Here is a 14,024-nt window from a genome sequence, read left to right on the forward strand (position 1 = left end):
GATTCTCCTGCTGCAGCCTCCTGAGGCTCTCTGTGCAGCGATGACCAGCCTGAGTCTAGTGAATGTGGGGTGGCATGAGCTGACCATCTGGGTGTGTCCTGTCACCATAGGACAACTGCTCAGGGCTGTGCAGCTCCCAGCTATAGCAGAAACCTGCAAAGGAAACTTTCCCTGCCCTGGCAGGATTCAAGGCCTTTGAAAGGCGTGCTTTTCCACCAAGTCTATTGCCATGGTTACCCTCTTACAAGCCTGGACCCGGTGGGAGAGCCCAGGGCCAATTCCAATAGTGCCTTAGTTTGTTGCCTTTCTTCTGGGTGTTTAATGGACCTTGCTCATTAATCTCCACAAACCCCTCTGAAGTCCTGAGGGGGGAGTTCCTCTTAAACCCATTTCACAGATGCAGACACTGAGGCCCGGGCAGGTGAAGTCACTTTGCCACTAACTGGCAGCCTTGCCACAAGCCTGGGCCAGCCCGGGCTCCTCCCGTTTCTTCCTGTTTGCAGACGAAGACTCCATCTGGGATTGGACAGCTCCTCATTAAAGGATTAGCCCAGAGCCCAGACTTGGCTGGACCAAGAGGCGGTACAGGGGCCAGGGGGCCTGGCCAGCAAACAGCTGCCAGCCTGGAGGAAGAGGACAGAGGTGAAGACCAAGCACTCGGGGGGCTGGGATGCACCTGACTAGATTCCTGTTGAGTGGTTTTGACTCAAGTGGGCCATGCGTGTCTGAGTTGGCTCTGAAGCAGCCAAGAAAGGGACACTGCCAAAGGCAGAGGAACGCAAGGAGAGATGTCAGTTCCCCAGTGGGTGAGACAGAGCTGCAGACTGCAGACAGTGCAGGAGATGCAGGGCCAGGAGCTGTGGTGCCTGCCTGTCACCCCAGCATCAGGGAGGCTGAGGAAGGAGGATCACAGTGAGTTCAAGGCCAGCCTGGGCTGCACAGTGAGACCTTGTCTCAAGGAAACAAAAACAAATAAATAAATAAATGACCAAGACTGAAGGCTGCCAGGAAGAGCTGGCCTGGCTCCTGTCCCGTGGCTTTGAAGCCCCATCTGGAACCGGTCACAAACAGGCTGAGGAGCGCAGGTGGGGAGGTAATGACTTCCTGCTCCATGAGATGTGTGCTGGAGCGCTCCAGGCAGGAAGGCAGCAGCAGGGCTTCCGCCTGATCTCGGGGAGGGCCCGGATTCCACACCCTCAGGCCCAGGCCCCGCCACACCAGGTCACAGCACCTTACAGGCATCAGCAGACCTTGTTCACCAGCGCTGTGCTCGAGACAGATGGGGTATTCGGGGCACATAGGTGCCCAAAATACAGCCTTCAAATATTAACTATTTAATTGAGCTCATTTTGAAAAATTTACACATGAATACAAAAATTACACTTAAGAATAAAAGCTGCCAGGTGTGGTGTGCACGCCTGTAATCACAGTGCTTGGGAGGCTGAGGCAGGAGGATGGTGGCGAGGTTGAGGCCAGCATGGACTACACAGTGTCTTCCAGGCCAGCCTACACTACACATTGAGACCTTGTCTCAAGAAAAAGAAGAAAAGCGGTTAGGCTGGACTTTTCCCTGCATGTTCAAAGAGACACATGGGGTCCTAAATTGAGCCACTGCAGATGCCAAAACACATGCAAACTCAAAGTATCAGGCAGTTCCATGCTTTCCCAAGGAGAAAAAACACCAGTATCAATTTGTATACATAAACCTTTTAGGGACATCAGAGAAACAATAAAATACTTAGGCACAGTACTTACACACAGTATAAACCCTACACCTCCCCCCGGGGTCTGGGTGGCCTCCCCGCTGATGCCCCACATGCTCATTTCTGATTTTGCAACTCCTCAGCCATGAAGTTGAAGCCAGGTTTGAGAATCACTTCCAGTCCAGTTCACTGAGCCAGCGGAGCTCAGCTGTAGCCCACACTGGTCCTGATGAGCGCAAGACCCTGAGTGTGACTCCTGACACACAAAGGAAGAATTAAAACCCAATTAAACAGAACAGCCAGGCGGGGTTCATATGCACTGCAAGTTTAACACAGAACAAAACCTTTTAAAACAGTTTACAAGGTCACTGCCGTGCCTGCGACCCCAATGGCTTTTCCAGTTCTGGCCTCATGGTCTCAGTTTGAACAAGAGGCAAAGCGGTAAATAAACCACTACACAGCACTGCGTGCTGGGACCGCACCACCGAGGCAGTGTCACACCGACCTCTGTGCTGTTGTGCACAGGACAGAGAATCCTCAGCGAAACCCGAGGACCCTGGGTCACTGTGACAAAGTGATACTTCCTTGCCCTAGCTAGCTGACAGAAAGGTTGGGAGCTTCTGATGCTGCTGGGAGGACAATGGAGGTGTCAGGCTCGATGTCCCCACTCACTTCCTGCCTGCAGCCACCAACCAAAGCTAATGCCATTGGAAAAGGCACGGCACTGGGGTGGGAGGGACCGCAGCTGGCTAGCCCAGACCCTGGAGAAACAGCGCCAGGCAGGGACAGTGTTGACTGTAAGTTGAGACCAGCAAGGCGGGGTGTGGGTCCATCCTTGGGACAGGAGGTGACTTGCGCCCTGGCCAAGCTGCCTTTTGGGGTCCCAAGAGAAACAGAGCCAAGAACCCAGGGGCACAGCACCACTCAGGTCCCTTCTGGCCTGACCCCAGGGGACATACACGCCAGAAGCCTGTAGTCCCCAGGCTCTGTTGCTTCGGCCTCTGCTGTGTCACCAGCCACCAGGGAACCAAGAGTCCTTCCTGCTCTGCGGCCAGACACATGCTAGCCTGGGGGCCACAAACTGTGCAGAGGACAATCACCAGCACGAAGGGCCACAGAGGGGACAACTGACTCATGCTGTCCCTGCCCATGGGGCGGCAGGGCGGGCAGAAGAGGTGGACACCTGAGAGGCAACACCACACCGTGCCCCGCAGCAGAAACTCCAGGCCGCCAGAGGGCATGGCCTCACTACAGGGAGTAGCCCACGGTCCCTGAGGCCCCGCAGCTGCGCCCAATGACAACAGGACCAGAGTCCATTTCCATGTTCAACCGAGGCAAGGGCGCCACTCACAGGGGCTGCATTAAGGGAAGAATTTATTCTACAAACGGCTCCTCCAGCACGTCCCTCTAACCGCAGCCCCAGAAAGGCCCATTTTGTCTTCTAGCGGGGAGGGTGCAGCGACTGCCACGCCCCCTACATGGGCAGCAGCCTTGGGGCGCCCAGCTGGTACAAAACAGTTCTAAAGGGCCTTAAATGAATGATGGGGCGAGCAGGTCCGTGCTGATAGTGTCCTGGGGTCCCTGGTGGTGACAGGCCAGGCGTCCCTGCACCTCACTGTTCTGCACAATATTAACACAGTGGTGGGCGGGGTACAGAAATGAGGGTGCTGCTGACCAGGAGAAGACATTGTCCATCTGTCCATCTATCCAGGTGGGCCACTCAGGGGAATGGGCGGCCTCTCCGGGGCCGGGAGTGCAGGTGGCCGGCAGAACGGCGCAGCTGCCTCCTCTCCAGGCGGTGCAGCTTCTCAGCCTCCTGCCGCTGCTTCTGCTGCTCAGACTGAAAGAGAAGAGGGGGTGAGGACTCCTGCAGGGAGGTTGCCCCCAGGGATGATGGTGTGCCCCGTCCTGGTCCTCACGGCTGGAGGCTGAGCCTGGGCCTCATGCTGGCCTGGTGGCCCGGCAGGGAGCAGCACCCCTGGCTCCTCTCTTCCATTCTGACACAAGCTGGCGGGTTTCCAGTTTTCGATCCTTCAGGACTATAAGTGGGCACCATCACTCACGCCATGTCCTCAGGGGCGAGGACTTCCACTTTATGGGGCTACACAGGGCTCAGGTGCCCGGGCTCTGGGTGCCGGGGCCACTGGGCAGGCCTATCACTTTCTCTAAGAGGGACCAGTCTGGCAGGAGGATGGCAGAGGCTGATGCACATACACCAGCCCAGGGGCCTGCGTCTCCCTCCAAGAGGTCCAAACCAACCCCGAGGAGCACTCACCTTCCTCAGCGTGAAGGTCAGCTGCTTGCTCCCCACACTGGTGTCAGCCACGCTCAATGTCCCATGTTTGGCTTCCAGTTTCAACCGATCCTCAAGGGTTTTGCTGCAGGGAATTTCAAAGAGCAGTGTTAGGTGGGTGAGCAAGGAGGGCTGCAGGTGGGGAAGGCTCCAGGCACAAACGCAGGCTGACCATCCACCATGGCAGGGTGGGGAGAACAGCACCTCCCACATCCTGACACCTGCGCCCCTAACAGCACACCCCACGTGGATGCCTCAGATGCTCACTATCACACAGCAGCTCCTGATACCAAAGAGGTTAGCAGCTGCCTCTTACTTTACTAACATGCATCTGTGAGGTCAAACACAAGAAATAATGGATTCCTATTTGATTTTTTTTTCTTGTTTTTTTTTTTTTTTGGTTGGGCCAGGGTCTTACTATGTAGCCCAGGCTGGCCTTAAAACTCAGAGCAACCCTCTTGCCTCAGCCTCCTGAGTGCTGGGATGACATGTGTGTGCCACAGTGTCTGGCTTGTCTCTCTGTTCTCTGTGCCCTGAAATTCACACTCGTGTGTGTAACAAGTTCTCCTGCATACCTCCACAATGATGCCACACTTGAACACTGAGCCAGTTACACAGTATCTACTGTACCAGGCTACAGTAATGATTTTCTTGGGAATCAGAATGCTAGCTTCTTTTGAAAACTTGCTTTAAATAGCAGGAAAAAAAAATAGCAGGATATATTATAGTAACCCACTTTGACTTTCCATTATCTCAATTTGAAGCCCTGTATTACTCTCACCATCTTGTTTTTGACTAATGTTCCCCTATTCTGTTTTGCTGGGTAGTATCAGGTTCGAAAGTTTAGGCATCAGCTGTGAAGATAATGAGATTCATTATAACGCCCATTCTCGTTGACTTTTATCTACTTTTGAAGACCTACAATGTCTCCAATGTTTTGGTTTTGTCGGTTTTATTCTTTACTGTTTTGTTCAATTGTATTATAACTAATGATATAGGCAATTCTATTAGAGATAGCGGGAGGCATTATGGTAACCATTGTTGATGTATTATGTTTTTACATTATCTATTATGTCCACCCTTTTGACTTGACCGATTCTGTTCTGTTATGTCACATTTGGTTTTACTCTCTTCCTCTTTTTTTTTTTTTTTTTGGTGCCAGGGATCAAACTTATGACCTCACGCTTGCCAGGCAGGCGCTTAAGCCACTGAGCTAAATCCCCAGCCCCCCATCTAAATCCCCAGCCCCCCTACTCTCTTCCAAAAAAGTAATAAGAACTGTGGGAGCAATGAAACCCAAAATGTGTAATAGTCATTGTACAAAAGAGAGGAAAAGAAAGTGCTCTAAACTATATAACTGCATGTATATTTAAGTGTATAAGATAGAAAATGATATCACAGAGTTTTATTGGATCATTGAACAGAACTGTTTGCAGTATCATTGATGGAATGTCCACTTTACAAGCTTTAATTTTGTGACTTGAACAATTATTTCTAAGATGACAATATGTAATCCATTAACTAGTGATTTCCTAGTGTTTATTTTTTTTCTGTAAATCTGTATAACTTGTACCCTTTCTCTGCTTTTTTTTTTCTTTTCTCCTTAAAATTAAAAAAAAAAAAAAAAAAAAGAAAACTTGCTTTAGAGGAAAGGAGTGAATGATGCCTCACGATACAAACTCAGTAAGTTTAAAGTTAGCTCTGATTCTTGGAGAAATGGCTAAAGCAACAGGAGAAGAAAGCAAAGAATCTACAAAAAAAACCCCAAAAAACAAAAAACAAAACAAAAAAAACCCCAGAAACCTATAACCTACAAAATATGTATGATGTAAAATTTATGTATCAAATGTAAAATATGTAATTTCTTATTGTTTACTCCTCAAAAACCAACCAGCCCCAGTCCTCTACTTATAGCAACCTGACTGAATGGGTGGAACTGCTTCACACAGCCCGGCACTGCAGCTGGGGTCCCCTTCCGGAAGCACCATCGATCCTGGGAACTGTGCCCGAGCTTAGCACTGCGCCCTGAGAGGGAGGCCCTGAAGGCCCTGCTGCTGTGACCCAGCTAGGACCTGCACGGTGGTGCCCAAGTACTGGGTGATGGACCCCGCCAAGCACTCTTCGTCTTCAAGTTCCTCCACGCTTTATCCTCCCCATGACTCAGGACCACAGCACAACCTTTGCCAATCAAAGGCAGAGGATGGGAGGGCAGAGGCCGGGGAGCAGCGTCCTCCAGGTTCCCCATCCAAGGCAGAGCTCAGGCCTAACCAGGTGCCTGCAACTGCTCCCGAGACACTCATCTCTCCCAGCCAGCTGCAAACTCAGCATGGCTGGGACAGTGCGGGGTCACCCACCCTGGGGAGGAGAAGCCTGCCTGGTCCATGGTGGGAACTGACGCCTGGCAGAAGGACCTGGCTGCCCTGCCCCTGCGAGGACTTGTCGTCTGCACCACTGGCAGCGCTGGGCCCGGATGGGTGCAGTAGATCAGAGTGCAGTGACCCTGAGCTATGCCTGGCGCCCAGCTTCCAAGCACCTCAGAGACACCTGGTGACACAGTGGCAAGCAGGGCCCTGCTTTGCGCCATGGCCCAGGGCTGCAGGTGCTGAGGCCTTTCTAAGCAACAGTCATGCCAAGCACTTTGGACTAATGCCAGCTGGAAAGCTGAGCAACTACAACAGAATCCTGCGCTGGGCTCCCCAGCCCTCAGGGGGCTGAGGCAGGAGGGTCCCCTCAAGTTTGGGGCCAGACAGGGGTGTGCAGCAAGACTCTATCTCAAAAAAACAGCAACAACAAACAAACCAAACCAAATCACCTGCAGGCTTTAAAATTCTGAGGGGGAAGTGGGAGTACTCATGGCATGAGGGGCTCCCCAGGGAAGGCCTTAGTTATTAGAATGGCAAAGAAAAACAGCAAAGCAAAAGAAGGGCACAGCCTGCAAGGGGGAACACCAAATTAGGTGTTTATTAGATGCCCCAGGAAAGCTGAACAATTTACTGCTTTGAGATCTAAAAACACACACTACTCTACAATTTCTTTAATTAGGAATATTTAATTAAAAAGAACTCTCCTTAACTGACTTTTTAAATTGCTTTGTAGAGAAAGGGAAGTGGGGGTACACAGATAACATGAAGGCATGTTCCTTTTCTCTTCTCTGCTTTTCTTTTGTAATACTGAGGACTGAACCCAATGTCCATGCTTTTCTCCATCCCCAGTCCACTATAAAGTTTCTTTGTAATTTAGAGACGGGTCCCATGAAGTCACTAAGGCGCCCGGGCTGCACTGACCTTGCAGTCCTCCTGCCTCAGCCTGCACAATGCTCGGATTGTGGGTGTGCGCCCCTTGAGTCTGCTGAAAGCCCAAATACCGAGCTGTGAAGAGAGCTGCAAGTCGGCCACTAGCTACAGACCCAGCACAGAAGCGAACACCCAGCCAGGCAAAGCCACTGACACCAAGCCACAGCCACAGCCACATCGCTCGCTCATGATCCCGCAGTGGACACAGAGCAGCTGCCACGGCTGGGAAGGGGCGTGCGGGGGCACCAAGGCCAGTGGCATGCGAGGAGAGCCGGTCCAGAGGAGATGCATGCTGCTGCTGCCACTCCTGCTCCCCGCTGTCCCTCCTCTGCCCCCTTGGGCAGCACAAACGGCTCCTCTGGGTGGGCAGGCTGGGGAGCAGGTCCTGGGCTGCCCTTCTGCCACCTCCACCCTCACATCCGGGTGCCCAGCATGTTCACTGCTTAAATACCTGATGACCTCGACACCACTTCTGCTTTTTTCTCATTATAGAAAATATTTACAACATAGTACTTCACTGTTTCAATTTCTTTTTGTTTGTTTTACGTTTTTATGTTTTATGTTTTCACAGCTAAGTGGTCCAGATTGGCCTCGAACTTAAAAGAGATCTTCCTGCTTCAGCCCCCTAAGGGATGGGGTGACAGGTCTGTGCCAATACACCAGGCTCCTTTTGTCTTTTTGTTTTTTTGTCTTTTTCATTTTTATCAGTACCAGGGATTGAACTCACAACCGCACACTTGCAAGGAAGGCACTTTAACTAAATCCCCAGGCCCCCTTTTGTCTCTTTTTGCGAGCACTGTTTGGGTGTACACAGCACATTTAACTGCTGGGCAGCCCTTGGCGCCCCCAACCCCAAGGCATCTTCGGCTGAGCCAGGTGAAGCTCCTGCCCACTGCGGCCCCCCTCGCCTTTCCCTGCTTGGATACTGTCCTCGCCTCTCTGTACTGGCATCATCCATACCCCACAGCACCACTTTGGACTTTTGGATGTTCCTGCCCATTTCCTGCTTGGCACTGCTGGTTAATTTTCCAAATGAGCCTTTCAGTAGCCAGGTAAACAGAGATGGGCTGACCTGAGCTGAGATGCCCATAGCATTTGCTTCCTGCCAGAGGCAAAGGACCTGCTCCCCTGGAGTGAGACAGCCACCATGGGGCCAGGTGGTGAGGGGAGGCCCACAGCTCATAGGCGCCCACACACCTCTAGCACTCCAGGGGCTGTGCTTGTGCACTGCTGCACAACAGCCAGACTTTAAAGAGTTGCTTACAAACAAGTAAACTAAGGATTGGTGCCTGTTTTTGGCTTTCGGTTTTTTCTGAGACGGCCTGCATTGTGAGGCCCCACTCAGGCTGGCCTGGAACTCAGAGATCGTTCCGCCTCAGCCTCCCTATCCTGGGATCATAGGCATGTGCTGCTGGCGGCTTAGGCCGGTGCTTTTCAACATCCCTTCCTCTTTGCTCCTCCCCCACCCCATAGTGCCATCTGTGTCCACTCACTTCATCAGCTTCTGCTTGGCAGCAGAGTCTCGGAAGCTGCGGAACTCCTCCCCTGCCTTGATCTCATAGAACTGGGGCTTCAGCTCAGCCTGCTGGTCCTCCAGCCGCTGCTCCCGCCGCCGTGCCCTCTCCTCCTGCTGCAGCCGCCGGCGCTGCTCACGCACCTCGGCCACCCAGGCCTTATCGTCGTCGGAGCTTCCGGAGCTCTCCGCATCGCTCGGCCTGCCTTCCAGCTCCTCTTCCTCCTCCTAGAATGGAGAAGTTACGCACTGAAACCCTCCTTCCTCCTCCAGCACTGGCACTGCGGTCAAGGACTAACCCACCAGAACCTCCTTTAGTCAGAGATGCTGCTCAGACCCCTGGGGTGGGTGTGTCTGAGGCAGGAGAGGGTTCCCAGGGCGACTGGTAGCAATGTGTCTTTTACTGGGATTTAAAATATTTAGTGGCTCACTGTATTTTTGATCACTCCTTCCTATCAAACCTTTAGCACAATCTGAAAAGACAACACAAGGATGGGTTGTGTGCACCTGGTTCACCCAGCATGGCCCCATGGGACTACTGCCTCACCCCAAAGTCATAGGCACCAGGAGAGGGAGGCATTCTGAATCCACTCAGGACAAGGAGGTGGCCGGGGTGGCGCAGCTGAAGGCCCTCAGGAAAGAGGACTCCAGAGCTGCTTCGGGAAGCAGCCAGAATGATGGGATGTGTGTGCTCCAAGTGCGGGTCAGGTCTGCGAGGGGTGACGACAGTGGGACGTCTATTGTAATATGATTTTTAAAAATGCCAACGTTTGCCATTTTTTGATCACATCTCAAAATTCAAACAACCAGGAGGGAATTAATTATGTCTCAAGTATAATCAAAGGCAGATTCAAATTTCTGACCATTAAAGAAACAGTGACACATTCTAAAGGCCGAAAGACATCTTACTTTTTCGTCAAGCTCTTGTTGCTCTAACAGTCTTAGTTTCTTCTTCCTTTTCTCACTGATTTTTGAAACGAGTGGATTCAGAAGTCTGAATTCTTCACTTTCTTCATCTACTTGGAAGTCAGGGTTCTCAAACATAACTTTAAATCGGTCGTCGGTGAGAATATTTGGAAGGCTCTGGAAGGAAAGAGAACAAAGCACACACACATTTAACATCAGCTGGAACCTGACTGGAAAGACGGCTTACAGACAGCCCTTCGTTAGAAACGAGCAGGGCACACTTAGTATAAATCACTGAAGTCTCGGACCATTTTTTTTATCAGTACCAGGGATCGAACTCACCACTGCCTGCTTGCAAGGCAGGTGCTTATGCCGCTGAGCTAAACCCCCAGCCCCAAGTCTCGGACCATTCTTTAAAAGCCGGAGCCAAGAAGACACCCAAGGTGCTGTCATCTGTGAGTGGGGACTCTGAAGTCAACATCTGTGTGCCTATGTTTAGGGTAAAAAATCCTTAGGAAAACATTTGTTTCCTTTTGAATCTTCCTGCACGGATTAAAGCCACGACTACATTTAACAACAGCAGGGAGTAATGCTAACAAGAACGCGCAGTGCGACTGCAGATTTCCCGACGTGAAAGCAGCTGCCCTGCCTGGATGGCGGCTTCCCACACCGCTGCGGGAGGGCTCCCCAGGCTCGTCCTCCTCTGTGTCTCTGCAGCTGCCTTCAAAAGGAAGGCAGGGGAAGGCCTGGGCTCTGAAGTGCTTTACAACTGGCAGCCAGGTCCCCAGCCCTGGCCGTGCAGCTTAAGAGGCGCAGGAAAAGCCTGGCAGCGCCAGTGCGGTGAAGGTGGGAACAGGTGCTGCTTGGGGGAGTGGAAATGAAGATGTCCCCCTGGGCTGCAGTGTCCTGTGTCCCCTGTTCCCCAAAGCACCGAGACCCATCACTGGCAGAAGCCTCAGTGATTGGGCCAGATGCCCGTGACATCTCAAGTCACCTCCCCCAAAGCAGCTCTTTTTTTTGGGGGGGGGGTCTTTTTCCTTTTTATCGGTACCAGGGATTGAACTCACGACTGCCTGCTTGAAAGGCAGGCACTTATGCTGCTGAGCTAAATCCCCAGCCCCCCCAGAGCTGCTCTTTATTCCATGTAAGATGAAGCTGTTGAGGAGTAAGTTACACACACTGGTTTACAGCAGTAGCTTCAGAGTTCTTTCTTTCTTCCAGTATAGGAAATTGAACCCAGGGTTTTTGCTCTTTTTTACTTTTTGAGGCAGCAACTTGCTAAGTCACTAGTTGCCAGGGCTGGGCTTAGACTGGGATCCTCCCGTCTCAATCTCCCACAGCCTCAGATCCCCCAAAGACCACATAGATAATGCCCGTATTTCTGAAATGAAACTGAGCTCTGACAACAGTACTTTTGTAATTTGAAGAAAAATTAGGAAAAAAATTCACTAAAATATTAATGCCTCCTTTCCTGGGCTAAGAATATGGGGTGAATTTCCTGATACTCTTTTCTTTTCCCTAAACTTCCCTTACTCAGTAAGGGCAGAAAACGGGGGAAATACCACATGCACTGCAAAAGTAAGGCCCCTGCCCACAAACTGCTGAGAAGCGCTCAGGTCTTACCTGCACTTTCTTTTTCCAGGAGGATCTTTGCTTCTCCTCTTCTTCCTCCATTAACTTGAGAGCCAGCTCCTTGTTCACTTTGGGCAGTTTCTAAGGAAGGAAAAGCTGTAATATGGTCCTCCGTGTGGCAGTTCTGCCAGCACAGTCCTCCAGCAGGACACAGATGATCACAGGCTCGCTGTCACCATCACTGGATCATGAGCAACTCACACTGAGGCCAGGGGCCCAGAGGGATCAGAAGACAGAGAGCACCTGCGGCCCCGCGCAGGGACGTGGGGTCTGGGCTGGCATTGCACAGGCTGTGTGGGCTCTGCCTGTGACACCCTTAGTCCCCAAACCACAGCCCACACCAAACACCAGGGGTTTCCTCAATGGGGTGACCAAGTCCCTCCCAAGAGAACCTCTGAGTGCCATTCTCTGGAAACAAATATGCCACCAACATAAGTACAAGATGTCAGGTAGACACTAAAGGTGGAAAGGGGCCAGGCTGCTTTAGAGTAATTCACTTGACAGAACCCATCCTTCTCTTTGGGGAGTTGCTGGCTCTGTTCACCTTTAACTGGACCCGCTGTGCACGCGTCTCCTCGATCTTCTGCCGGATTCTGTCTTTCCTGTACTCTTCGTAGGCGAATGGGTTGACCATCAGTTTCACCTTTCCGAAGTGGAACGACCATGGATGGTGGTTAGTGCAGGGTCAGAGGGCAAAGTTCCCTGTCTCCCCAGGCTGCAGTCCCCGCTCACCTTGTGGTAGAGCCGGATGTCCATGAAAAAGCCATGCATGTAGGCCCGCAGGAAGGGCGAGCCGATGAGGTGCGTGAGCCCTGGACAGGGATCAGAACAGAGTGGCCCTTAGTGAGGCTGCAGAAAGCTCAACTGATTTTTTTGGACAGCGATTTCATCACAATCGTATTTCACTCTGGGTCAAAACTTAGGGTGGGTAAAAACTTAGGGGTGAGAATTACTGGTCTTCAACACTGAAAGAGAACACTCAGCCCACTGCATCAGCACCACCCTTAGCCGAGTGCAGCAGCGCACATCTGACATCCCAGCACTCTAAAGGCTGAGGCAGGACGGTCACAGCTCAAGCCCAGTGTGGACAATTTAGTAACTTAGTGAGACCCTGACTCAAAAATAAGTCTTTAAAAAAAAGGCTGGAGACGCAGCTCAGAGCAAAGGTGCCAGGTTCAATCCCCAGTACTTCAAAAGAGAGAAAGCAAAGAAAATGGGCTGGGTGCCAGCCGCCTGGCAGGAGCTGGGGAGGGCGGGAGCCTGGGAGGAACATTATCCCCTTTGTTTCTGAAGACAAAAGACTCTGTCACCACAGCCATGTAGAAAGGCCCCAGCCTTCCCGAGAAGAGGGCTGACACTGTGCACCCCACACATCAGCACTCTTCTGCACGAGGCCCACATTATCCTCGCACCCCTTCATCAGAGCCTAATGAAAGCTCCCCACCATCAGTGTCTGGGCACCTGGCCTGAACACGTTCCGGCTGGCTCCAGCCACAGTGGGTACCCGCACGGCCATCGCCTGTACCTGGCGCACAGGCACAAGAGCCGGCAGGCGGGCAGAGTGGGGATCGAGCCCAAGCTCTGTGACCCTGCTCGCACTGCATGGATGGAACCACTTCCCACTCAGGCTTGGCCATGGTGGTGACCGTGAGGTCCCAGCACTGCTCAGTACAGCTCTGAAGACTGCAGAGGAGTAACCAGGGGTGTGGACACAGCCTGTCTTCTCCCTCAGGTAAACTGGGAGGCTCCACACAGGCTGTAGGCAGAAATCTACCAGAAGTGACAGCCTGGGCTTCACTTCATGGTAAAAGGCCCTAGTGACGCACATAAGGACACCTTCTCCCATAGCTGCTGTCTTGCTGTTAGAGCTGCCACATAGATTTTTTACAACAGGTAATGAGATTACATTTAAACAAAATGTACCTAAACTAATCACTTTCCCCACCCTAAATAAACACAGAGACTAAAGAAGTACCCAAACTATACTAAAGGCAGTAGTTAAAAAACTGCACAAAAGCTGGATGTCATGGGGCATCGTCAAGATTGCAGCACATAGGAGGTAGAGGCAGGAGGATGCCTGTGGTTTCAAGGTCATCCTGGGCTCAAAAAATCAAAATGAAAAACCAAAACCAAACCAAACCAAATCTCCACAAAATAACCTTCACTCTCCACTGCTGGCCTAAGGATGTGGGTGTGTGTGCACCCCAGAGGGACAAGGAGAAGCTGCCTTGAAATGGCTGGGAAGGAACTGTGAGGCCCTGGGATGTCTGCCAGTCACCTCGTGGAGGGACGCAGTGCTGCTGCCTCTCAGACACATTAACTGAAAGAATAAACCGTGCTGGATTAGCTATACTGTGGGACACAGGCTATAACTGAGGCTTCAGAACTGCTTAATTAACCTCGTTAGTCCGCCAGTGCTCTTTCACAGCCAACTGCTACTTAACTGCGTGCCTGTCTCGGCTGTCCAGACTTGCACAGAGCGGATCCCGTGCGTCCCATTGCCCAGGGTGCACCTCGCCCACACTGCCAGCAGGCCAGCACAGTTGCTCAGTCTCACGGTTGCACCAGGTGGCGGGTGTCTCCTGCCACCCTCTGCCTCAGTTTCCCTCCCCACAAAGGAGATCCCAACAGGGTAGCACCTGCTGTAGCAGCTGAGGGGGTGGGTGACGCACACCCCAGCACTG

The 14,024-nt window shown here is 52.0% G+C and overlaps 1 protein-coding gene across 1 annotated transcript in view; it reads right to left on the bottom strand.

The window, feature by feature from the left end:
* Positions 1-1,691: 1,691 nt before the first annotated feature.
* The window catches only part of Nol10 (nucleolar protein 10), a 43,014-nt gene continuing 30,681 nt past the window's right edge, over positions 1,692-14,024 (bottom strand). The window contains exons 15-21 of the mRNA XM_003462696.5: positions 12,073-12,152; positions 11,885-11,983; positions 11,332-11,421; positions 9,712-9,885; positions 8,783-9,030; positions 3,979-4,081; positions 1,692-3,543 (exon numbers count right to left, since the gene is read on the bottom strand). Of these exons, the coding sequence (XP_003462744.1) occupies positions 3,424-3,543; positions 3,979-4,081; positions 8,783-9,030; positions 9,712-9,885; positions 11,332-11,421; positions 11,885-11,983; positions 12,073-12,152 (914 nt within the window). The 3' untranslated portion in view covers positions 1,692-3,423. The remainder of the gene's footprint in view (positions 3,544-3,978; positions 4,082-8,782; positions 9,031-9,711; positions 9,886-11,331; positions 11,422-11,884; positions 11,984-12,072; positions 12,153-14,024) is intronic.

This window comes from Cavia porcellus, unplaced genomic scaffold, assembly GCF_034190915.1.
Source record: "Cavia porcellus strain 051 isolate PalLab524CR breed Dunkin Hartley unplaced genomic scaffold, mCavPor4.1 scaffold_8, whole genome shotgun sequence".
Classification (NCBI taxonomy): Eukaryota; Metazoa; Chordata; class Mammalia; order Rodentia; family Caviidae; genus Cavia; species Cavia porcellus.